We start from the raw sequence: 24,774 nt of genomic DNA, 5'->3' as shown, positions 1-24,774 counted from the left end.
TATGGCCTCCTGCCCAGCATGATGCATTGGCTGCTCATTGTGGATGCCTTAGCCCAGCAATCACGTGTCTCTGCATTGTTCTGTTCCTAGCACAGCAACCCCAAACAGTCTCCAGCAAGAGGCAGAGCCTGTTTGCTCTGTAGCTTCCAGTACTGACTCCTCTTGACTGTTTAACCTGACCGTGGGCAGACAGGGAGCCAGACTGGCAATTCCTAAACAGCCTCCTCTCACAACCAGAAGCACCTCCTGTGTCGTGTGTTACCTCTCTGCGCTTAGGTGATAGATTCCCCTTTTTCTGCTTATGAAGTTAAACCCCCGAGCTGTGTCCTGGAAGCCACTAATCCCCAGCGCCGACAGGAAAAGTGTCTGCGGGGTGCCCAAGTGGTGTAAGCCCATCCCACAACACCTCGTCACCCCAACCTGTCCCTCTGCTCAGGGCAGCCCAGCTGCCAGCCCATGCCCTGTGTAGAACGGGGAGAGACGGACTATGAGATCCAACAGCACCCAGGAGCACCTGAGAGTGTTAAAGGGTGTGGGAGCTCTGCTGCTGGGGCTGAAACAGGCTTGGCTTTGTCCCGTGCTCTGAAGACCAGGTCCAAGTTGGAAAAAGTTCAGAGTCTATTAGTGTTTACACGATTTAAAAAAAAAAAGTATGTGCCACATCAAAAATAGATGTGATAGCTCTGTCACCTGTCAGGTTGAGGGAAATCCCAGTAGCTGTCACATCAACTCAGGCATAAATAACAAATGGAAAGGAGAGGGGAGGGCACTCTTTGCAAGCCGTGGCACAGCTTTGCTCTGAGCTACTTTTAAGTTTCAATATATTTAAGCTAATGCACTCTGTTCTGTCAAGAGTACACTTTGGTTGCTCACTAGCCAAGTTGCACTTTACAGCAATTTAAATAAATACTAGCCACAAAGCCAGACAACCCTTTGGATGAGAGCGAGCCCTGGCTTTGTACGTGGGGTTCAAGACAAGGCACAGCTGCGGGCTCTTTTCTTTCTGTGAGACCCAGCTCGAGAAGAGCACTTCAAAAGAGGGAGGCTGTAGGACAGCTTTCAGTGGGGCAAGAAACCTCCCAGCCCTAATGCAGAGAAGGAGCACTCTTTGATATGCACACAGCCCTCCCCAGCACACTCTCTTACCTTCTTTAGGGCCCTGAGATACCATCTTGATTTTAAAGATAGAAAATTAAAGCAACTTTGTCATGGTCAGACAGAAAGCCTCGGGCAGAATGAGGAACCCAACCAAGTCTCACATCCCATGCTAATGCCTGGTTCGTCCTTCTCCATAAAGAGACCGTGAAAAACCAGCCTGTGACTGCAGAACAGGTCGAACCCGATGGCTTCTGAAGAGCAGCATCAGAGCTTCCCTGTTCGTGCACCACAGATGGGGCTGAGCCTGGACAGACAGAGCCAGAGTGCTCAGCCAGGCGTTTGCCAGCTACATGGAAAAACACTCACATGAGATGTTTTGCCCTTCTCTGCCAGAACAACAGTGGGGTGGCTCTGTCCCTTGGGATCCTGGGGGCACCATGGGGTCTCTGTGTGGGGACCGCATGGGTGAGCAGCTGCACCAGTGACTAAAAGCAGTGGGATTTAGAACACAACCACTGTGCTGTGCCAGGCCCCACTGAGCCTGGACGCTGCCTGCAATTGTCACTTGACACTTTGGCACTGAGTGAGTCTCATCACCTTGCTGAATTACAGAGTGTCCATCTGCCTGATGCTCCCTACATACAGGGAGCTGGAGCCTTAAGCTGTTCCTTTGTCTTTCCGTATGAGGGAGAGATAATTTTCTTTTCTAGGTCACATAACAGATCAGTGACACAGCAGGGTCAATAAAGGAAAAAAAACCAAAACAAAACCCAGCTCAGGCTCCAATCCTTAGAGATGCAGCTTGGCTCAGGCAGTCCTTGGACTCCTCAGTGCAGCCTTAGGGTGCAGAGGCTTTTCATACTCCTCCTCAAGCCTTCTCAGGGAGAGGAAGCATCCCCAGGATGAGCAGCTGGAATACCACAAGGCTTGCCATGATATGGATTTTTGGATAGTGCAGATCTTAGGATCTGATACTTGGGAGTTGAGCTCCCCAGCACCACTTGGGGTGCAGGTGGGAATCAGCCTGCTCTCCCAGCATCTGCCTCTCATCCAGGGATCTTGCTGGGTGATCTGTGCCTCCTGCCTGGATTCTCTTCCTGCTCACCCTGAGACAAGCCCTCAGCGTGGCCTTACAAACAGCAGCAGCCAGAGGACAGAGGTTGATCCCATGGAGGAGCCATTTAGGCTGGAAGCACCCACCAGTGGGCTCAGGGAGGCAGCCAAGTCCAGAGGCTTGTCCCCTCGTGCTGTCCAGCCAAATCTCCTGAGCCAGGGAAACCACAAACATCACTCAGGGTCACAGGTAGCCCTGCCCTGCAGCATTTCTCTGGCATCAGGTGGTTTCCCAGCCGTGGGAGGTAAGCTACAGTCCGTTAAGGACTTTAGCCCTCCCCTCCAGAGCCTGGAGATTAACCCTTGGCAAGAGGGTTTTGCTACTCTGCCAGCAAAGGCAAATCCTCTGATAGTAGGGCAAGGGAGAGCAGCTCAGGTGCCACCCACACCTTCTGCTGGAGGGGATGACATCCAAGTGACAGCAAGCTGTGTCCTCTAAGTCAACGCATGCTGGCAGCTTCCTGTCCACCCCTTGTTTCCAGTGAGTAACAGGCACTGGGAGCTCTGGTGGCACTGTCAGCAAACCTGAGAGCCTGACACAGGGGCACAATCCTGCTGTGAGCCAACCCTTTAACAAACAGCACCCTGCTCCTGCCCCAGGAGACCTTCTGCATTTTGGCTGTGGGAGAGACCCCAGACCCTCACCACAACTCAAGATTTCCAGTTCAGGGTGGGTCCTGTGTACTCAAAAGCATTTATCCTGCGGGAGCCAGGGCTCCATGTTCTTGGGGAGTGCTACCACTGAGCTTTGGGTAAATGAAGGGGATGCTCAAGTCAAACAACAACTCATCCTCTCCAGTTTAGAGCCCACTGCCAGCACAGACTGCCCCTGCCTCCTCATTAGAGCTGTTCAGGGGCAGCCACAGCCTCACCCTAACACCCTCTTAAGACGCCTCAGCTGCCACTGAGGCTGAGGACAGGACAGGGAGAGGAGGAAGCAAACAGTGCCATAGGCAGGGCTTGGAAGTACTGAATCCAGTGCCCTCACCACCTGTACACAAACCACCTCAGTCCCCCCTGCACTGCCCCAGAGCTCAGGCTGGACAGCAGTAGCCTGGCCTCTCCCAGCATCCATCTCCTCCTCCATTTGCCCCCCCATGGCCATCCCATTCTCAAACAGCAACGCCAAAGGTGCAGATCCAAAGACTGGAGGAGCCACGGCCTCAGCTTCCCTCCTGGGGTGACCTTGCCAGCCCACCCCTAGCCCATGCATTGCACGTGGGCCAAGAGACCTGCACACAAGAGATAATCCCGCAATCGCTTAATTGTTTTAAAGACAAACAAAGCATAAAGCGTTACATTTTTAAGGTGATAAGACTGAGTCACTTACCAGTCTGAGGAGGAGGGGGCAGCCAGACTGGGACCTTGGGGCACTAAAGCCACCCCAGGGTGATGATGGTAGTGGTGAATAAACAGTAGCAGCGTTCACTCTGCATTTAGAAAGCCTCCTACCCCCAGCGCTGTGGACCCCAATCAGCACCCACTAATTACCTAAACAGAGCAGGCCTGTTTCTTGGAGCTGCTGATAAAGCAGATTCTGCTGAAGGGAGGCTGCCCCTGTCTTGTCCCCCCCCAGTCCAGCCTGGGTGGCTTCAGTCAGGGACACCGTGCCTTGGATTTTGGCAGCACGAACACCACCCCTGCCCTGCCCTGGGCTTGCTTTAGGGCATGCAATGGCTGAGTCCCGCTCTGCCAGCGTGTCCTAGGCTGGGGGCACATGGAACACCCCTCAGGGCCTGACTCCAATGACCATGTCACTTGCTTTTCCTCCAGTACTGCTGGAGATGCCGGACATGGCCCTGATCCTGTGCTGAACCACAAGCCTGTGTGGGGAATGGCTCCAGCAGCACAGAAGCAGCACCAGATCCCAGAAGCATTTTCCAGAAAAAGTGTCTGAAGCACCAGGAGCTTCACATGGGTACTGCACATGCTCCAGGTAGCAACAGCTCCTCTAACAGGGATGCTGAGGAGCTAACACGTCCTCTCATACACAAGCTACACTTTTGTTTTGTGAGGTCTGTTTGTATTTAATAATCAAATAGCAAAGTATTTACATCAACGTTAGAGTTTCAAAGCATCTCCAACCCCCCCACCACCCACAAAGCTGAACCTTTCCAGGTTTTTTTCCAAAGTTTTATTATTATCCAAAAAAAAAAAAAAAAAAAAAAAAAGCTAAATATTTTACTTAGACACCGAAAAAGGCAGGTAAGGGAGATGGGGAGAGACACAGATCCACACGTTCTCTGCATAGTCAGTTGGAGATCTTACAAAAGACTGTGTAAAAAAATTATAACAGCAGAGGAGAATGACTTGTAGGGTTTTAGGGAGCCCAGGAAGCCAAGGAGCATCCTTAGGCAGGGGCTCCCCTCTGGAGTTTATTGGCTTAAAAAGTAAATTGGCAGACAGAATGATGATGGAGGGGAGGCTCTGGACTCCCAGGGCCTCCAGGTCACGCTGGCTGTGGTGGTGAGTCCGGCGACATGGGTCCCACCACAAGCACTGCACAGAAACACGGATGGACACACGGACATGTGGACACACAGCCCCGTGCAGGAGGGCTTCTCTGGGATTGCCTTACTGCCTTCTGCCGTGAAGGGTCCCCAGCACATCTCCTTCACCAGATCTTGCTGAAAGCCTTGGGGAATTAAGCCAACCCAGGGTGCTCCTTGCACCTGCTGCCTTCCAGAAAGAGCCAGAGGCTGCACTCGCCCTTCCTGTCCTGCTGCACCCAAGACCCTGCACGTGCAACAGACAACCAAAAGCCAACCTTAACACGTGTGCTTGCCTTCTCTCTCCCCAGCTTCCAGACCAAATCTGGCTTCCACATGTTACAGTTGTAAAAGGTTTCTCCCAGGGACAGAGATTTTTTATAATTCAGGCAGAGCTATGGCATAAGCCACCCCTTGGAACAGCTACCAAGGGACAGGGCGTTTGTGGCAGCTGCCCATCCCAAAAGGCTGCAAACATGGGAAGACCCAGAACATTGAGGTTTGGGGGGTCCCTGCCCATATGCAGAAATGCCAACACAGCAAACCTGCTAGGAAGGGAGGGGGGGAAAAAAGGCTCCAACTCCCAAAATGATTTTTAAAAAAATCCATTGAACCAGCTGCTGCTCTTCAAGCCAGCAGGATTTCTCCATACTGCTGAAGAGCCTGTCCAAACTGATTTTAAATGTTTTACTCATTAGAAAAGGAGCCACCAAACAACCAACCATGTACTTGGTTCATAAATAAGTGGCTTGGTCAAACCACTACACCGGGGAGCTGTGGGAGTGAGTGAGAGGCAGTGGCTTGCCTGGGTCCTGCTCTGGTGGAGATCTGGGGCGGGGGTTTTGGCCACCTCGTGCCCATGCTTGGCTCCCACCCAGCTTTTGTAGGACACTGGCACCATGGCAGGGACTGGTGAGGGGCGGCTTGGGTCTGCTGCCTGGGAGGAGGCTGTGCCAGAGGCAAACACCATCCCAAAGGTGATGGGGAGGCACAGAAAGCCCACTACCTGAGGACTGAGAGGAGGGCACAGCCACTGTCTCCCCTCTGCAGGTCCTTCCCTCCAGCACCCCTGCCCCACAGCATCCCCCGAGCCCCCAACCCACCGTGTTCCAGGAGTGCATCCGAAGACCCCCAGGTCTCTCCGAGCAAGGGTCTCTGGGACCCAGGGGGTGAAGGAGTGAAGCTTTGTGAACCACCATGGTGAAAGGTTTCCAGCTGGGCACCAACGCATGCAATGAAGTCAAGGTCTGGGACAGTGCAGGGAACACTCAAGGGCTATGTACAAGCAGGTGCTGGGTGGGAGAGGGCAGGGAATGAAGGGTTGCCTTGCTGACACCAGGGATCAGTCCCATGGGATGTGTGTGGGACAAAGCTGGGCAGGAATAGCCACCCACAGCTGAGACACGGCTGAGGCCTTTAGAAGTGAGCATGGGGGAGATGAGGATGCAAACGTGGCACAGCACTTCCAGGTGGTGGCATGTGGCTGGGGATGCTGCATGGGGACTGCTGCCTGGAAGCTGAGACACAATGGGTAGAGGGAAGGCAGCTAAAAACATACCAGGTGGACAAAATCATCTGTGAAAGTCAAGTACTTCCTCCAAAACATTCCCACATCTGGAACAGCTACATGGGCCATGCACCCAAGCCCCACAGTGGCACTGGATTTGGTGGCAGGGCCAGCCCAGGGGGCTCTGCTGGTGGGAAAGCTGGTGGCAGAGGTGGGGAGGGCAGCTGGGGGGTATTTCCCAAGGGTCTGGCTGGAAGACCTGGAGCATGTGGTGGGAGAAAGCGCAGCAGGTTGAGGGCTCTGCTGGCATCCCCAGTCCTGCTCCTGGGAGAGGTGAGATGTGTCCCTTGGGGGAACAGACATAGCTGGAAGATTTGATCGTGTGCCCAGGTGCTCCTGTGAGACAGTGATGGTCATCAGAGCCTGGAGCAGTCACATTTCAGAGTCCCAGAACCCAGCAGCCATTAAGGTCATGGTGAGGCCAGAGGGACCACCAGAGTTCCACTGTCATCCCACGCCGCCACCACCACCACCCTGGCACGTCACCCCATTCAAGCCAGCCTGGGATTGTGACATCTCTGTGGCAAAACATCTCTTCCAGCATCCTCAGGAGAGCTGGAGCCAAGAGGAAGATGGTGGGGAGGGTGAAGGGGCAAGGAAATTTGTGCTGATTTAGAAAGGGAGTGCAGGAGACTGGGACCATGTGTCTGAGGTGGGGCGATGCTGTCCCCCAATTCCTCCTGGCTCACCCCAGAGCTGTGGGGGGAAAAAAGTCTCCCAAAACCCAAGTCTCTTGGCAGGAGATGCTCTGCTTGCCCTCCTGAGCTGGCTCCGTTGGTGCTCACAGGCTCCTCTCGCCAGCAGGACAGCGCCGCTTCGTTAAACACGGGCCAGAAGTCTTAATGAGCAATGGGGGAACCCAGCGGCTCCCCCAGCTGCATCCAGAGCTAATGCCCTGTCCTGCTCCAGGGCTGCCCCACAAACACAGCCCCTCAGTGGGGAGGCCAGCCCTTGGCGCCCCGTGGTGAGGACAGCAGTGTCCCTGGTGCCAGGAGGAGCCCCGTGTCTATAGGTTCTCTCCAGGCTGGTACTGGGGCTCTGTCGAGGTGAAGTAGTCCTCCAGGAAAGCCTGCAGGTACTCGAAGGTGGGTCTCTCCTCCGGGTCCTTCCGCCAGCACTGGCACATGAGGTCATGCAGGGACTCGGGGCACTCGGGCGGGCAGGGCATGCGGTAGCCCCGCTCCACCTGGTCCAGCACCTCCCGGTTCACCATCCCTGCGAGCGGCCAGAGGAGACAGGGCATTGATCAGAGCCAGGCCAGTCCTGCACTGTGCCTGTCCCGGGGGGACACCAAGGGTGTCTGCCAGGACACGCCTTAGGGGCAATCCCAGTGACCCAGGGAGAGAGGAACCTAGCAGCACTTGTCCCTGTCACCTTGCTCAGGGACTAGAGTGGGACAGGGTGGCTGGGACACTGCATCCTGGACAATATCTGCTCACCCCAGTGGGGCAGGATCCGACCTGGGAAGAGGCAGCTTAGGGGCAAGCGCTGGGCATGGACAGCTGGTGTTGGGCACTACAATAGGGACAGGGCCTCTGCCAGCAGCTGCCAGCCCTCACCTGGGTATGGCACTCTGCCCTTGGTGGTCAGCTCGGTCAAGAGGATGCCAAAGGACCAGACATCTGACTTGATGGTAAACCTGCCGTACAGAGCCGCTTCGGGGGCCGTCCACTTGATGGGGAACTTTGCACCTGGATGGAGAGGCAGGGTGAGGGGGTGCCTCCAGGACCCCCATGCAACCAGAGCCATGTGCTGGCTCCAGGCACAGCGCACACCATGGGGGCCGATGGCCATTGCTCCGGTGCCACCTGCCCGGGTGCGGTGCCGGCAGCCGTGGGCACTCACCTTGCCGAGCTGTGTACTCATTGTCCTCGATGAGTCGTGCCAAGCCAAAATCAGCCACTTTGCACACCAGGTTCTCTCCCACCAGGATGTTGGCTGCCCGCAGGTCCCGGTGGACGTAGTTCATCCTCTCCACATAGGCCATGCCGGATGCGATCTGTGGGGACCGGCATGTGGGGCACTGTGGCTGACAGGGTGACACGAGGGTCCCCAGGGAGAGCCCAGCACCCCACTGCCTGACCAGTGACAGCCACCACAGCCCAGTGAGAGGCTCAGGCAGCCAGTGCCCTCACAAGGAATGTGGGAGGCCCAGAGATGTGCAAACTCACCTGAGCAGCCATATCCACAAGCTGGGGCAGCCGCAGGTACTTGCCCATCTCACCCTTCAGGAAGTCCAGGAGGCTCCCTGTAAGGAAAACCATGGTCAGAGCAATCTGGAGGAGCAGAGCCCCTGAGCTGCCCCCTCGGTGTCCCTCCCATGCTCACCCTTGCTCATGTACTCGGTGACGATGTAAATGGGCTCCTCTGACACCACAGCGTAGAGCTGAACCAGCTTCTCATGCCGGAGCTTCTTCATGACCTGGGCTTCCTGCAGGAAGGCCTCTGGGGACATGGTGCCAGGCTTCAGTGTCTTGATGGCCACCCGGGTGGTGCCATTCCAGGTCCCTGTGGCACAGGACATGCTGCTCAGGACACGTGTATGGAGCAGGGAGCCGTGTCCCTCCACTGCTCCCCCACCCCACCACAGGCTCCAGGCATCTGCAGATGGCTGGGGACAGGATGCAGGTGGTGACACAGAGGGGACAGCAGGGTGGGAGTGGTCCTTACCCATCCACACCTCTCCGAAGCAGCCCTGTCCCAGCTTGACCTCCAGCCGCAGTGATTCCCGGGGGATTTCCCAAGCATCCTTGGCAAGGCCTTGGGTCTGGGGCTTGGACATGGGGCAGACATTGGTGAGACGGTGGCACAAACCATCAGCATGTTCTGGCACAGGAAGGGACAACAGCAGGGTGACACACGGGTATTTAGGCATGTGATGTCTACCCCACATCTCCTGCAAACACCTTGGGGACCTGTACCCAAACCCTCACCCTCTGCCCTAAAACCCAGTCCCACACAACTGGTTTGGTGTCCCCCAGCTCAGCAGTGACTTCCCTGCAGCACCTGCCCAGCAGCAAGGGCAGGGACAGCACCCAGGATGCCACCCCGACCCCCAGGGGACCCCGTATGGCTACCCACTGGAGTAGTAGGCCACCAGCTGCTGCAGGCTGTTGAACTGGGTGCGGGAGGTGATGTAGAAGCCGCCACTGTCCAACTTGCGGATCTTGTAGTGCTTCACGTTGAGCCCCTTGGCGTTGTCGAAGTCGGACACAGAGAGGCAATAGGCACCTGTGGGCAGGACCGAGGGGCTGGGGGAGGTGTGCCATGGATGGGTGCTCCCCATGGGGTCCCACCGTGGGTGAGCATGGGGAGGCAGGACTGGGCACGGAGGTGCTGCTTTCACCCAAAAGCAGAGGATGGGGAGCAGCTCCTGGCTGCACGAGCTGGCACCAGGTGCCAGGGAGGAACGGCACAGCCATGGCACGCCATCACAACCTCCAGCTGCCCTCTGCTTGCACAGCAGCTCTGCCAAGCCTTGCCACCAGCCATCCTACAGGATGTGCTAACAAGGGGAGAGGAGCAGGCAAAGCCAGGCTGAGGGGAGCTGCTGACCAGCAACTCAGCATCTCAGAGAGGAGCCAAAGAGCTGGTGGGCCCAACTGCCTCCTCCACAAATCCCACCATGGGCATTGCTTCAGGAGCTTGGCTCTGCTCTGCCCACATGAGAACAAGGTGGTGTTGCTGGGGCCACAGATGGCAGAGGGGAAGATTTATGCTGCTGCTTAAAGGAGCTGTTTCCACCAGGATAAAATAAATAGTGATAAGTTCAAGGCATAAAACCACAAGGGAACATCAAGGAGCTTTTCCCAAAGGGGCATTTGGAGCCAAACGAAACTAAATTTCCATCATCCTCAGCAGTCAAACCTCACAGATCACAACTCGTGCTTTTGGGAGACAGAAAACAAGTATAAAGACTTGTCAGACTTGAAAGAGGGACTAAAGTTCATCACTCCCTAGGCCTGACTGCCCAGGAAGAACACATTCAAGATTTTGTCACTATACAGGAACCAGGGGAAAACCAAAAAATCATCTGGTTGAGGGTGTACAAAAACCCAACCAAACAAACCAATAACAAAAAAACCAGGAAAAGAGACCATCCTGCCTGGTGGTCTTTCCAGAGTTGGTGAGACCCCTGGCTTCCACCCTGCCATGAGCTGAACCATCTCTGTTCAGGCAGAGATGTTCTGAAGGGCACTCACTGGGCAGGCAGTGGTGGGACAGAAGTGGCCGTGTCCCTGCAGCCCACGGGCTCAGTGGTGTAACAGTGCATTTGGCACAGGCCAAGTGTCACTGGTGATGTGATGGCCACGTCAGCATCGGCTCCCAGGAGACCAGCACCAGCAGGAGAGACCGAGGGGACGCAGGGTACCCCCACACCCCCAAGAGAGGGTCTCCTCCAGGCCAGCCCTGCTCACCTTTCGTGGTCTCGCTCTCCCGGACCAAGAAGGTCCCTCGGGGGTTTTCGGGGTTGAGCAGCAGCCGCTCGGACTCCCGGCGAGTGATCTTCCCAAAATACCACCTGCAGGAGAAAGGCAGTGGCTCAGCACCTGGCACTGCCCCCCTCCACTGCCTGCTCAAGCAGGGGGCTCAGCCCTGGCCCACCCACTGCAGGTTTGGGAGACCAGGGGCTGGAGCTCCAGGCTCTGGCACCTCGGGGTGTGCCATGTCCCTGTACAGCCTGGGCTGGGCATTGCTCCCCTGCCATGTGGTGCCACACCTTCAGTTAGACCAGGTTGCTCCAAGCCCCATCCAAACTGGCCTTGAACACTTCCAGGGATGGGGCAGTCACACTTCTCTGGGCAACCTGTGCCAGTGTCTCACAATCCACTAGGTAAAGAATTTTCTCCTAACATCTAATCTAAATCTCTCCTCTTTTAGTTTAAAATGTTCCCTCTTGTCCTCTCACAGGCCCCTCCACCTGTGTAAAAAGTCTCTCTCTCTCCTTTTTAGGAACCCCCTTTAAGTCCTGAAAGGCTGCAATGAGATCTCCCTGGAGCCTTCTCTTCTCCAGGCTCTCCATAAAAACCAGACCAAAAGCATCCACAGTCCTGCTATGCCACCACTCACCCCTCCACCATGCAAGCATACTGCAGCTCTGCACTTAATGGTCTTAAAGACAGGCTGGTTTGCACATTCAGCAGGGAAAACTAACAAAAAGGAAAAACCCAGAGAACTTGGAGGCTTCGCCCAGGAGCGGGGCAGGGGTGGAGGGGGAGCGCTCGGGGTGTGTTTGCTATAAACTGTCTAAAAGATGGCAATTACTCTTCAGCCTGGATGGAGTCTGAGGGTGCGACATAGTTACTGGGGATGTAGCCCGTCTGTCCTGTAGTGAGGGAATGAGCCAGCCACCAGTCACCTTCCCTGCAAGAGAACCAAAACACACTCAGTGTGAAGCCAGGAGCCCCCTGGCCAGCCCCTCACCCGCCCACAGGCACCGGGGGAGGATGAGCCAGCACAGAGCCCCACTGGGAAAAGGTGCGGCCCCACAGACCCCAACCCCACAGCCAGACCCCAGCCAGGAGTGCTCCTGCTGCCAGCCTCTTCCCGTGGCTCCGTTTGGGTGAGCTCTCATTACTGGGGCCACCCATCCACATGTGGAATGCTTTAAACCTGAATCAGGCAGGGCAGCCAACAAGCCAAAATACCTTTGGAGCCACCTGAATGGGAAGGGGATCTGGCTGGAGGTTGTGAGGCACTGGGGGTCCTGGCAGCAGGGAGCAGCAGGCAAGGGGAGGGACAGGAAACAGGGAGAAGCAACAGATTAATGGCAGTGATTAAAAAAGGCACCAGGAAGACCCGGAGTTAGTTAAACACAGGCTGCAGAAAAGCAGCAGGACAGGGCTGAGGCTTGGGCAGGGGCTGAGCCCTGCCCAGCTGTCGTGTCCAGCCTGGATGCAGTGGGATCTGTCCAGCCCGGGTGTCCCATTCACAGCCATGGGATGGACACCCTGCAGGGCTGTGGCTCTGACCGTGAGCCTCCTGCTGCCCCAGCAATGGCTGTGCCTGCACAGCCACGAGTGAGGCTCCTTGTCCCTAAAAACCTGGAGCTGAGCCACCGTCCATGCCTCCTGCCTGGGCACAGCGGCCCCAGGCACGTCCCCAGGAGCTGGAGGGTGCTCTGCCCTCCTTCCCGCCGGCTCCTGCTCCGGATGGGGCTGGGAAGGACAACAAATAGAGAAGAACAAGAGGGCAGCAGGAGGCGGCTTCCCCTTCCTGCAGACAGCAGGGCTTTTCCTCCCACCACCTGCATCTTCTTGCCCATCAAAGACAGTCACTGAATTCATCCTGACCACAAGGGAGACGAGGCTACGGGAAAACTGCAGATTTGTGGGAACAGCACCGTAAGGATTCAAGGACTTGGCAGGACAACGTCCGCAAACATGTTACAGAAAAACACCAATAACCTCAGTCACCACTACAAGGCTCATCAGACCACATCCAGACCCATCCCCGACCCTGCAGACGTGTAAACCTCCATCCTTGCTCCAGACTCACCAGCTGCTTGAGACCTGTGCTTTTCCCAGCTAAACCAGTGATGCTTTAAAGCACCAGGATAACCCAGACACGGCCCCCGGCTCCCTGCTATGGTGTCAGTGGGGTGGGGATAGGAGTGCCTTCCAGGCATCTCCTCCCACCCATAGAGCTGGGCTCTGCCCCTGGACCAGCCTCACAGCAGCCCTGGATGACATTTTAGCTTCTTCCAGCCCCAGCACATCTCATGGCAGACAGCTTGTGCTCCTCAGCCAGGGCTGTTGCCCCAGTCACCTTTATTGAGGTGGCTCTGAAGGGGACAGGAGGCTGGTTGGGCTCCTTTCCCACAGGTCCAGAGTAAACAACTGCTTGAAAAATGCCCAGCTTTTGACTTGTGGCTTCATTCCAGCTTGGGCTGCAAGGCTACAAGCTGGGAATTCAGCAAAACAAACTATTCCAAAAATGTCTCAGTGGGGAAAAAAAATAATAATCATCATCATCATCAAAACAAAGCATTTCAACAATTCCCTGCACAGTCTTACCCAAAATATCCCACAACATCCCAGCTGGCTGCCTGTTGGCTGGGAGGAGACTCCTTCCCACTAGCAATGGTACCACAAGAGCCTTCCTGAACTGGGTGGATTGGTAGGATGACCCAGAGCAGGGAGGTGAGTGATGTGGAGGCTCCTCCTCTCACCCTGAGCAGCCCCAGCCCCATCAGACCAGCCAAAACCTGCTGCCACCCTGCAAAGCCACCCTAGCCATGGGCTCCCACTATGCCCAGCACTTGCCAGCCCTTCCTGGACTGAACCCAAGTCCCCTTCCCGCAGCTCCAGGGCACTGACTGTCCTGCCAAGGACCCTAGAGGAAGGGGAGATCACACATCTGTCTGTTGCTGTCCCCAAAGTGCAGCAGCCCGAGGTGTTCCCAGACTGTGTGAGCATCTCATGGAGGTCAGTGAGAAGAGTGATTCACCTCCTGAGCACTGCACAGACTGCCCAGCTTCCTCCACTGCCTCTCCCCCTGTGGACATTGCACCCACACAGACACTGGGAAGGTTGGCAGCTACATCCTGCACCCTCCACCAAAGGACTGCATCACCAAAAAAAGCCCTTTTGCTCCCCAGGATGCTGCAGAGCCCATCACAGACCAACCCTTCCCTCTGTTCAAGCCTTTGACAAATAGCAGTAGAGGAAAAAAATAGTGCAGAAACCCCAGAACTGATAAAAGGCATTAAAAAAAAACCCTCATATGGGGGTCTGATCTGGACCTCCAGAGCTCACTTTGCAACAGCCCACAGCAGAACTCAAGCATGGAGCTCACACACTGCTGAGACTGGAAGTTAGAAGCACCAAAACACCCAAATTCAGGCTTTTCCTGCAACACTGAAACGCTGCCCATCCCAGACTTCATAGATGAAACAAATCACCATTAATAAACAGCATCGGAACAATGAGAACAAGGATCAGATTGAAAACATGTTTGTGCCACACTGCCCAAGCATCTCAGGAGAAATCTCACTCCTGGGATGTTCCCTCATCTTTCCACCCTTGGACTTTGCAAAGCTGTTTTGGGTGCCCGTGTTGGAAGGCAGCAGTGGAGGGGGAGCAGGAGCTGCAGACCCTGTGGCAGCTCCATGGCTGGGAACACTGGCTCTGCCAGCCAGGCTCTGGACTGTGCGTGCCCCCTCTCAGGATGGACCACACATGGGTTTAATGCAGGATCATTTTCAGGAGCATATTCCAGCTGGTCATGCTGCCCTGCACGTGATGGATGCGCTGTGGGGAGCAGGATGGAGAGCAAACCAGGGGGTCAGACCCCTAAGGGAATACTTGAATCACCAGAGCCACTCATGAAATACAAAAGTAAAATTAAAAAATGCAAAAGAAAAATGCAAAGGCCAGGGGGGAGTGGAGAGCCAACCGGAAAGAGAGTGCAGAGGGGAGCCAGGCATGGACAAGGGAAGGGGATGGGTTCAGAGCTCCCAGGTGCAGACACAGCTCTGGATGGAACAGTTCCCCAGCATGGGAAGGAACTCCCTGCTCTGTTCTGATCACTCAGGTGGGACAAATGCAACCAACCACAAAACCATCTGGAAATCATCTCCTCCCAGCCCTGCTCCATCCAACCTGCCCTCATGTGGGCAGCAGATGGGCTTTGGTCATTTAGGTCATTTTTAATAACAGTAAGAATGTGCAATACACACCTGACATCCACTTTTCTCCTAAACGGCAGCATGGAGGGAGAGAAAGAAGAGTCAAGAGAGAAGCTGAGACCAGAGACAGCATACAAGCACAGGGGAAAGCACCCATGAAGCTAAGGGATGTGTCCAGGCAAACAAAAGGGAGCTGAGCACAGATGGGGACGGGACTGTTGGGGACGTGGCTCTGTGTTGGAGGGCACAGAATGGCCAGCAAGCAGAGGACGTGGCTTGGTGACAAGGCTGTGAGGCCACAGTGACCAGCAGCAGGGCCAGGAGGATGAGGAAGCAGGCAAGTGACTGCTTCCAGTGTCAGTGTCCTTGGACAAGTCATCGTGTCCATGAGCATTTTGGCACATCTCTCTCAGCACCCACCCCTGGGAGAGCTGGTCCTGCCAGGCTGGGCGGGGGGTTCCACAGCAGGGACAGAGGTGACAGCTCGCCACATGGGCTTGGCTGCAGGGACAGGGACACTCACGTGTTGTTGACGATTTGCAGGCGCTCTCCTTTCTTGAAGGACAAGTCCGTTTCGGTCCGGGACTCGTAGTCGTAGAGGGCCACGAAGGTGGTGACTCCCCCTGTGACAAAGAGCACTCAGGAGGGGCACAGCCATGGGTGAGGCCATGGAACAGTGCTCACCACCCTCTCACCATCCTCCCACTGGCTGATAACACAGATCTGCTTCTCCCCCAAGCCCAGAGCCCCTCAAAAGCCCGAGACCCCAAGAAGCTGGACACAAACCCACCAAGACCAGCCTGAGACCCTCCCCACCCTGGCGAGCCCCAACCCACACGGACCAGCCAGCGCCCCGGCACGCTGCGGCGAGGTGACCGTGTCAGAGGTGTTGAAGCCTCCAAAGAGCTTGGATTCAGCAGCCATGGTCCCAAAGGAGCGGCTGGGGGTGCGGTGGGCGTCGGGAGCAGCCGCCTTGCTGGGTGTCTGCGAGGCTGGGTAACCCCCATGGTGGGTGTTTTCAGCGGGCTCCAGGCTGCGCCGGCGCTGGCTGGGGTCTTTGGGCTTGCTCTTGCTGCTCCCCATGGTCCCGGGCTGGAGGAGACACAGACATCCAGAGGGCTTCTATTATTATTGTTATTATTATAGTAATTATTATTGTTAATAATAAGAAGTTGTTTCCCAGGGCTCGAGTGACAGATGCCTGCCCACCAGGAAACGAAACAACCTCTGGAGTCTGTTCAAGCAGCAGCTGCCGGGCAGTCTGGCCATCCTGCCCTTGCCCTGGGATACCATCGCCCCTCATTAACACCGAGACACCTCCTGCGTGGCTGCAGCAGCCAGTGAAACTGCCAGGACACGCTTTGGGAGCAGAGGGAAGCACGCTGAGCTGTGGCAGTAGAGTAAGGATGCTGAGCATGGAGTCTGGACCTGTGCTGAGACTGTGGCAGCTCTGGGGCCAGGCATCTGCCAGGGACATAGCTCAGTCCCCACGTTTCCTCCTGCACATGAGTTTCTACCAGGATGGGGATTTAAGTAATGAAGATGGACCTTTGAACTCCAAAACATGCAGCAAACAGGATAAAAGTTTAAATCAGGAGCAGTTTCAGGCAGTTTGCAGCTAAGGACCAAGGGATCTCGCCTTTATATATAGTCAAATAGTTTATATATAGCCTTCCTTTCCACTCAAGACCACACTCTATAAATACCTTCAAGGTAATGACATAAATGAAGGCAGGGAATTATTTGCAATCTCCAAAGATGGCAGGATACCCAGCAGTGTCCTGAAGCTATGGACAGAAATATTTAGGCTAGATCACGCATGGCAGGAGGGAAAAGGGAGGTGGAGACAACTAGGGAGGAGAGTATCTCTGATAAGGAAACACAAGCAGGGAAGCAGCAGAGGAGGCAGCTGCTGCCCACAGGGTGCAGACTTGGACGCAGCCATTCATGAGGTTTTGGGAAGGCTCAGCCCCATCCAACAGAGGGTTTTTCTAGCCCAACTTTGGAAAGAAGCTCGGGCTGAGCCCCCCAGAGCCATGGGTAGCCCCAGCAGCCTGCACAGCCCCAGTGCCACTGTGGCAGAGCCCTCAGCTCTTGCTGTGGGAAAGCTTAGGGGTGCCAGGCACAAGCTGCTCCCTTGTCACCCTCAGCTCCCCTCCCACAGTGAGGGCTTTGCCTGACGATCAGGGCTGATTTCCCAAAAGACACAATTTCCATCTACTGTTTTCCAGCTCCCACACTGCACAGAGGACCAGCAGTGTCCTTGTGTGACCCACGCCGGCAGGCTCAGATCCTGCCAGGGTTTGGGAAATGTAATGAACTGACTTTTTTTGTGCTGGGTATGACTCCAGCAGCCACTCCAGCGGGCAGCAGAGCTGTCCTTCCTCCTGTGGATGCAGGTGATGAGGAGGGATCATGCCCCTGTCTGCCCCAGGACTCAGTCCACCCATATCTGTGCCAGGCTTTGAGGGTCTCAAAGCAAATAAGGGTCAAATAAAAGCTTTGGACTTGCAAATGGTCACTTCTGGCAATCCAGAGGCAGATCCTGCAGCCAAAGGGAAGGAGTCTGTCTTGTAAATAAATGTACTTTAAAAGCTTGTTGCAGTAGAAGCAGAACTGCAGGGGAGAGTAGGACCTTAGGAGTGATGACACGGAGCCCCCACCTCCCTGTGCCCAGCCAGCCCCTTGCTCACCTCTGCCCGGGGCTCCGGCACCTGCTGGGGCTCCCAGGATGCCAGTGGCAGTGCAGGGAGAAAAGCAGGAGCATGGCAGGGCTGTGACCGTGTGGCTTGTGACTCCCCACGGGACTGTGAGCAAGAGTAGAGCTGCTCAGAGTTTCCCTGGAAGCAGCACTTCCCCAAGCAGGAAAATACCCCAGCTAGGGTGGTGGATTTAGCAGCACTTTGGGAGCACAAGTGTTGCCCAAGCACATTTTCAGAGCCTGGGTCAGATATTTATCAGTGTGCTGAGGAAATCAGGGTATAAAATAGTCAATATGCCCAGAGATTAGCCAGGAGCAGAGCACAGAGAGGGGGGACAGTGGATCTCCCAGGCACGTCCCTAAAACAGGGGGGCCCTCGCCTTCACACCTGTGAGGCTGTGGGCACAGGATGTGCAATTTCCAGGCACATCCTGGCCAGGGACACCGTGAACTGTGAGTTCATCCCTCCTCACGAAGCAGTTTGGGCAGGGAGAGCTCCCACCTTGCACCAGGGTGCTGATCTTCCTGGGCAAGGGCTTTGCTGAATGTGCTGGTCATTGATGATGCTCTGACAGGGCCCAGTCCAGCTGTCAGGACTTTGGCTGCAAGAACCAAAGATGGAAGAAGAGGAGGAGGAAGCATGAGCCCACAGCCCTCTGGGGAACGGGCTGCAGAGCAGCCAGCCCAAATCCAAGCTCTCCTGTTGCTTTGCATCTAAATACCTGTCCTCTCTGACTTCAATGTGACCAGTGCAAAATGCAGGCTGGCAACCTCAAACTGTGCCCAGAGGCATTGGCAGCCTCACACCATCCCCACTCTGAGTCTCAGGTAACTCAGCCAACACGACCAGGTGGCTTCAGCCCTGTGGCTCTCCACCTGTCCCCAGGGAGGAGAGGGGGCTGAGAAAACCCTTACAGCTCCCACATCCCCCTGGCAGCTGGCAAGGAAAGGGTGCAGATTCCCCTGGAAGAAAGCAGGGTTGTGCAAGAGCCTGGCAAAGGAGTGATTAATGACAGCAGGAATGCGCTGTGCACTCAGGTCCTCGAGAGGCACCAGGGAGAGACCCCCCTGCCTCTGGCATAGTCGTCAATGAAACCCCCCCAGAGTCAAAGGGCAGAGAAGGAAGTGTGGTGGCTCCCAGCACACCCCAGCAGCACTGGGACAGCATCGCAGCAGCCAGACTGCAAAAAATACCCACTGCCAGCAGCTATGCTGTGTCTATGTCTAATAAATTTATGTCTAATAAATACAGCATTTCTACACGCAGCAGGCTGCAGGGATGCTCAGCACCACCAACACCCAGCCGGGGCAGCCTGGCTGATGCCCAGTGGGATATTGCCCTGCTGCCGTGCTTTCCCAGCTGACAACGTTGGGGTGGGGGGCTCAGCATCGCTCCCCATCGCGGCCAGTGCTTTGGTTTTCAGCAGGACTGCCCCTCTGCTCCTCCCAAGGCTTGTGCAGAGGGCTGGAGCCCGGCCAGCGTTCCCTGTGCTCGGCTCTGAGTGATGCGAGGCGGCGGACAGGCAGCCTTCCTGCGGCGGGGATTAGCACCCCGGGCACGTCGCAGCCTGCAGGAACTCCCTGCTTTCCGCTCCGGGGGCAGCGCCAGCGGCACATCGCGAACCACCACCGGCATGAGCTGCGAGGCCTCAGCTCTGCCGCCCGGGCCGGCCACGCCGCGGGGAACACCCAGGGAGGGTTCTGCCTTCTGCACCTGCACCCAGCCCACCCAGAGATGCTCCAGGGCCAATCGGGCTGTGGCAGAGCACCCAGTGCCGCAGCTGTGAGCCCCCCAGAAGGTAAAGCAGCCCGGTCCCCCCTCCCCGGGCCATCGGCGATGTCTTACCGGTGCTTTCGGCTACAGCCTCGCCGCGGGGTGGGGAGGTGCTGCGGCGAACTCAGCTCAGCTCCCGCTGCAGCCTGCGAGGAGAGGGAGCGTCAGCACCCGCGGCAGCCCCCGCGCCCCGACACCCTCTCCCCCCACGCCACGGTCCAGTGCCCAGGGCTGCCTTCATCCTCCTCCTCCTCGCCATCCCTCCGGCGCGGGGCCGGCAGCTCACACCCGCTCGCTCTGATCTCTCATGTGTGAAGAAGGGATGATTCTCTGCTCCACTTCATCAAACCCACTGGGGATGGGAGAGGAGGCGGCTGGAGCCGCCTCAGGCGGTGTCCCAGAGTGGAAGGGGAGCGCAGACACCCTCAGCCCACCAAGGGATTTTTCACGGGAAAAGCAACGCCAGTTCCTCCAGACACACCAGCATTTCCAGCCCTGTTGCTCCATCTCCGGACAGCCACGACCTGCGGTAGGCATGGTGGGCCACCAACCAGAGACCTCGTCCCCCGGGATGAGTCACCTGCTCCATCCCCATCAGCAGAGACAAATGCTACGGCACAAACCGTGCACAAGGTATGGGAGCAACCTGTGCTGCTCAAGCCCTGACTCATCCAGAAAAGCATATTTTAGCGAAATTTTTCAAAAAGGACGGTTTTCTGTCACAAGTGTGCGTGACAGAGGGACGCTTCTCAGCAGCAGCAGCAGCTCGGGGCAGAGCTTCAAGAGGAAAGCAGAGCAAGACACGGCCCCGCAGAGCCAGGGCTGCCCCTCACCTGCTTTGCCACCCTTTCCCAGCCCCAGATCCTGCAGGAACTGCTCCCTCTTCTCCTACAGAAAGGAAATTCTCTCTCCAACCAGCCCTGCTCACCCAGCGCTGGGCAGAGGCTTCAGCCATCCCCGAGGGGCTCCTGCTCCTGCATAGAGGGGATTCAGACCCCACTTCAAGGCCCCAAGCAGTATCCCAACAGGCTCCTGTCCCAGCTGGGGGCAAGGTTTCACACCTCATCCAAGGGGAACATCCCGGGTTTCACACCTCATATAAGAGGAACATCCCAGCGGCTGCATGCAGGGGCCTCGTCCCACCGCAGGTTTGTTTTCACGGCCTCCCCTTCCCCCCGCTAATAAGTTTTGTCACTATTTTTAGTGCATTTGATTAGGATAACGAGTGGGAGCTGACTGGCAGCTCTTTAAGACGTTGAATGGTTTGTAATTTGTACTTGACGAATACTGGCTGGCAATGATTGCACAGCGGGATGGAGGGGGGAAGCTGCAGCCCCAACTCCAGGCTGCAGCACATACAAATAAAGCCGCGTACACACGTGGTGCCCATGTCCCTGCCACACGGGCTCATGCTGCGAGGCCACCATCATGATTAGACCAAAAAGGGCCAAAACAGCCACGAGGAAAATCCAAATATGCCTCAGCCTGGGGTCAGCCATGCGCTGGAGCAGCGAGGTGCCAGGTCCTCTGATGGGAAAGGGGCAGGTCCCTGGGGGGATGGATGCACTAGCAACCTCACGCTGCCAGATTTGGCTGTTTGGCGGCAGCAGCCTGGCACTCCCTGGCACATCTGGCACAGCCTGGCACAGTCCTGCTGCTCGCTTGGCAGTGAGGTGCCATCCTCATCAGCGGATCACTGGCACAGCCATAGCCAGGCTCACACAACTGGCCAGCACTGCCATCCCCACCTATCTCTGCTGGCTCAGCATTTGGGGTCTTCCCGGCCCGCATTTCTCCCTAGCCAGAGGGGAGGGTGCCAGGGCTGAGCTCAGCCACGCAACCTGCCCGGGGCAGAGGCCGCAGCAAGGAGAGGCCAACCCCGCCCTCCCCTCTCCAAAAGCAATTAAAAATGAAGCACACTCGGCTGCACAACTCAGCTCGGATCAGATCACGGCAAGCGAAAGAGCGACATCCCCGTCCTCCACTGCCGGCGCTGGAAATGCCACCTGGACTGCCCAGCATCCCCACGCCTCCAACACCCACGCTCCAGGCTGTCTCCCCCCAAAAATTAATTGGCAAGCTGGGTGGCAGGAAACGGCTCCATCCTCTGCCCTACCTCCCTGTGGAGAGACGCTCTCGCAAAGGCAACAGCGAGGGGAACCTGGCAGCTCCCCGACGAGTCCCGCTCCGCCTGTTTTCCGCTGCGCCTGGATCGCTCAAGGATACAATGGCCGTGGTACGGGCGGGCTGACAGCGGGCTGGCGCTGGGGGAAGCGATCTTATCGTCTTTGCAAAGACACTAACAAAAGACACTGATTGGGAGCAGACAAAACACAGCAGAGGCAGAAACCTTGGGAAATGCCGCGACAGGCTGGGGCCCAACACCCGACACCGAGCTTTGGGGAGGGAAGCATCTCTGGCAAAACAGGCACTGTCCTTGGAGCTGCTCCAAAGCCGGGTGGGTGCTGAGCAGCACTGCCGGCAGGCACGATGAGGGGTGTTGGAGGAGAGGCGGCATGGGGCTGGGAACACCAGCACCCACCCACTGATGGAGGGAGACGAGCCGAGCCGTGTCCTCAGCTCGCAGAGCCCCGGTGAGATTAATCACGGCGACTGTCTCACACCAGACTGAAAAATGAAGCGTGCGGGACGGCGGGCGAGACAAAGCAGCCTGACGGCACCCAGCCCACAGCAGCCGGCACCGGGGACAGGGAGAGCACGGAGCAGCGGTCCCAAACACACCCAGCCCCTCCGTCCCCTTGGCACACAACCAACCCCCTCCCAGCCGGGCCAGGGGCCAGCCGGGGCAGATCCGTGCAGGACCAATGGACGCTGCCTACAAGGGGTGCCATTAAACCAGAGGTCCCAGGCTGGAGGCAGCCAAAGGGCACTTTGCCATCCCCCGTGTCCCCCTGCGTGGGTGGCACGAAGTGGCAGCAGTGGTGGCCCTGCCAGCGTGGCCCCCAGAGAGCGGGGTCAGTGCTGCGGCTGAAGTCCCAGCTTGGTCAGCGCTGCTGTAACCACATCGAGGAGGTCTTTTAATCATCCTAAAGTGGCACCCTGCCCCCTTTCCCGCCCGCATCGCTCTCCGCTCCCTCCCCACATTCTGGTAGGACACACAGCCCCGGATATGCTTGCAGAACAGTTTCCCCCTCTGTCCCAGGGGATGCTCCTGGTTTTGCCCTTTCCCACGGCAAGCATCACAGCTGGGGGCCAGCGAGCAGCAGCACAGCCCCCGGTGCTCTGGGGACAGCCTCCCTGGCCCGGCTCAGCCCACTATCCCCTCTGCCACCCAAATACAGCCAGTCACCGTGTCCCCCATGGAAAAAGCAAATCCTGTCCCCTGTCCCATGCCGTCAGGCTTTGCTCAGTACAAGACAGGAAACGCAGGCTCGTCTCTGCCAGGCTGGGACCAGCCTCACTGCAATGAGTCCCAGGAGCTGTGAAAAGGGGGAGCTGCTGCCCCAGCCCCGCAAGTGGGCTGTGATGCTGCAGACCCTCTCCCTGCCCGGCTGACGCAGCGAGGGCACGTCTGGCTTGTGCCTCCAGCCCTTCTCCTCCACAACGACACTCATTTCTCAGCTGCACTGATTCCTAAAACAGGAGGAGCAATGCAGAGATGGTCACTTCATCACTCAGCTCCAATTTGGGGATGGGGGAAGCCACAGGCAGGTGTCCCCAGTGCCTGTCTGGGATCTCTGCTTCGCCCAGTAACTGCATGTTGAAGGCACCTGAGCCAAGGCACTCCAGCCGTCTCCTGGCTCCCCCCGGCTGATGGAGAGCTCTTCCAGATGAAGGAATGGCTGGAGCAGGGAGAGCAGTGCAGCTGCTGTGAGGGGCCCCAGCTACACACTCCCCACAGATAGAAGTTCCAACCCCTCCTCTCTGACCCTGTCAACTCCCGTTAAAATTAAAACCATCTTAATTAAAGCTCCACAGCCCAAGACAGCAGAGGCCACTGCATCAAAAAAGGGGAAAGGATAATTAGATCAACCATCCAAATTCACTCCCCCTCAGCAAGGGGGAGAGTCACGGTCAGGAGCGATGCAAAATGCCTCCAAAAAGACATGTCAAAACAGGGAGTTTAAAAGACCAAAACAAACCCTGAGAAGCACACAAGCACATTCTGGATGTTCACGTGGCCAAGAAACTGGGAAACTCCAAACATGCACACTGGGAGCATGCAGGGAGCCTGAGCTCTCCCCTCATCACAGGGTCAACCCCTCCACATGCAGATTTTGGCTTGCTGGGGTGATGGGCAGTGGCTCTGCCAACATCAGTGGCCACACAAAGCTGCAGGCTGTGCCCTCCCTGCCCCCACAGCACCCCAAAACCAGGCAAGGGCAGGGGCATCCTGACACTGGGCACCCCCAAGCACCATCCTGCATAAGGCCAGCAGGAGAAAGCCACAAGCCTTATCTCCCTGAAACAATGCAAGCAGCTGAAGGGAGGAAGCGGAATGTGCTGCAAGTTGTGCTTGCTGGTGCTGAGCTGAGCACTCAGTTTTAAGCCTTTTCTCCACTGAGAGATGTGAGAAGGGAAGGTGCCCATTGCCACACCTTGTCACATCCCCATCACTGCACAGCAGCAGGCCTGGGGACTGACAGGGCCACATCTTTGGATCCGTCAGTGTGCGGGGGCATCCTTTCTGCCCTGTAAGGGCATCCAACAATTAGAGAAGGGAAAACAAAGCTTTCTCACCCTGAGGGTGGTCCAACACAGGAACAGGAACCGGAGTGGTGGTGGGATCCCCACAGGAGATGCTCAAAGCTGGCTGGGTGCTGTGCAGCCTGACCATGCTGGTGCTGCTCTGAGTCGGAGCAGGGATGCCTCCCAGTACCTCCCAGCTTGACTCAAGCCTGCACTTCCAGCATTCCCACCAGGACACCAGCCAAAGCCAGGAATTGCCCAACCAGCTCCAGCAAATGCTTTCCAAGGCACACAAAGCCTTTGGCCTGCGTTAACCTGAAGCTGGCTTCTCCCAGGCAGGTGATGAGGGCACCGATCTCCTCCTGCCAAGTCCAGGAGAAAGAAACTGAAAGGAAATGCTTCCAAGGGCAGGAGTGCCCCTGGGGCTGGGAAGAGACAATGCTGGGCAGGGAAACTCTGATGTCGAGCTGGAATGGTATTAGGAGCTGGAGCTCTTGGCCACCAGGACTGCCTGGTGCCACGGGGCAATGCTTCCCCAAAACAGCCCTCTGGCTCCACACTCGCAAAATGTGCCCTTTTAACATTGGCCCCTGGGCATGCAGGCACCTCCGAGCTCCCACTGCCTGCCACCTAATTCTTCAGCTTCCCATGGCCCATCACATCAACGCTGTTCCCATCCTCCTCCAGGCAAAGCACCAGGACAAGGGACTGGCTGAGCTGGAGGGGCTGATGGAGACCTGGTGACACGAGGTG

General features: G+C 56.7%; 1 protein-coding gene across 3 annotated transcripts in view; it reads right to left on the bottom strand.

Moving 5' to 3' along the window:
* Positions 1–4,217: 4,217 nt before the first annotated feature.
* SRC (SRC proto-oncogene, non-receptor tyrosine kinase) overlaps positions 4,218–24,774 on the bottom strand; it is a 28,007-nt gene continuing 7,450 nt past the window's right edge. Inside the window, exons 2-14 of one of the 3 annotated variants that reach the window (XM_039563356.1) lie at positions 19,444–19,517; positions 15,739–15,988; positions 15,420–15,519; positions 14,948–14,965; positions 11,533–11,631; positions 10,686–10,789; positions 9,349–9,498; positions 8,938–9,093; positions 8,596–8,775; positions 8,439–8,515; positions 8,113–8,266; positions 7,827–7,958; positions 4,218–7,482 (exon numbers count right to left, since the gene is read on the bottom strand). In XM_039563356.1, the coding sequence (XP_039419290.1) occupies positions 7,274–7,482; positions 7,827–7,958; positions 8,113–8,266; positions 8,439–8,515; positions 8,596–8,775; positions 8,938–9,093; positions 9,349–9,498; positions 10,686–10,789; positions 11,533–11,631; positions 14,948–14,965; positions 15,420–15,519; positions 15,739–15,979 (1,620 nt within the window). In that variant the 5' untranslated portion in view covers positions 15,980–15,988; positions 19,444–19,517 and the 3' untranslated portion in view covers positions 4,218–7,273. The remainder of the gene's footprint in view (positions 7,483–7,826; positions 7,959–8,112; positions 8,267–8,438; positions 8,516–8,595; positions 8,776–8,937; positions 9,094–9,348; positions 9,499–10,685; positions 10,790–11,532; positions 11,632–14,947; positions 14,966–15,419; positions 15,520–15,738; positions 15,989–19,443; positions 19,518–24,774) is intronic. The other 2 variants (XM_039563357.1, XM_039563358.1) reach the window with 2 other exon arrangements.

The sequence above is a fragment of the Corvus cornix genome, chromosome 20, assembly GCF_000738735.6.
Source record: "Corvus cornix cornix isolate S_Up_H32 chromosome 20, ASM73873v5, whole genome shotgun sequence".
Lineage (NCBI taxonomy): Eukaryota > Metazoa > Chordata > Aves > Passeriformes > Corvidae > Corvus > Corvus cornix.
This window is presented reverse-complemented; position numbering and strand designations above follow the sequence as displayed.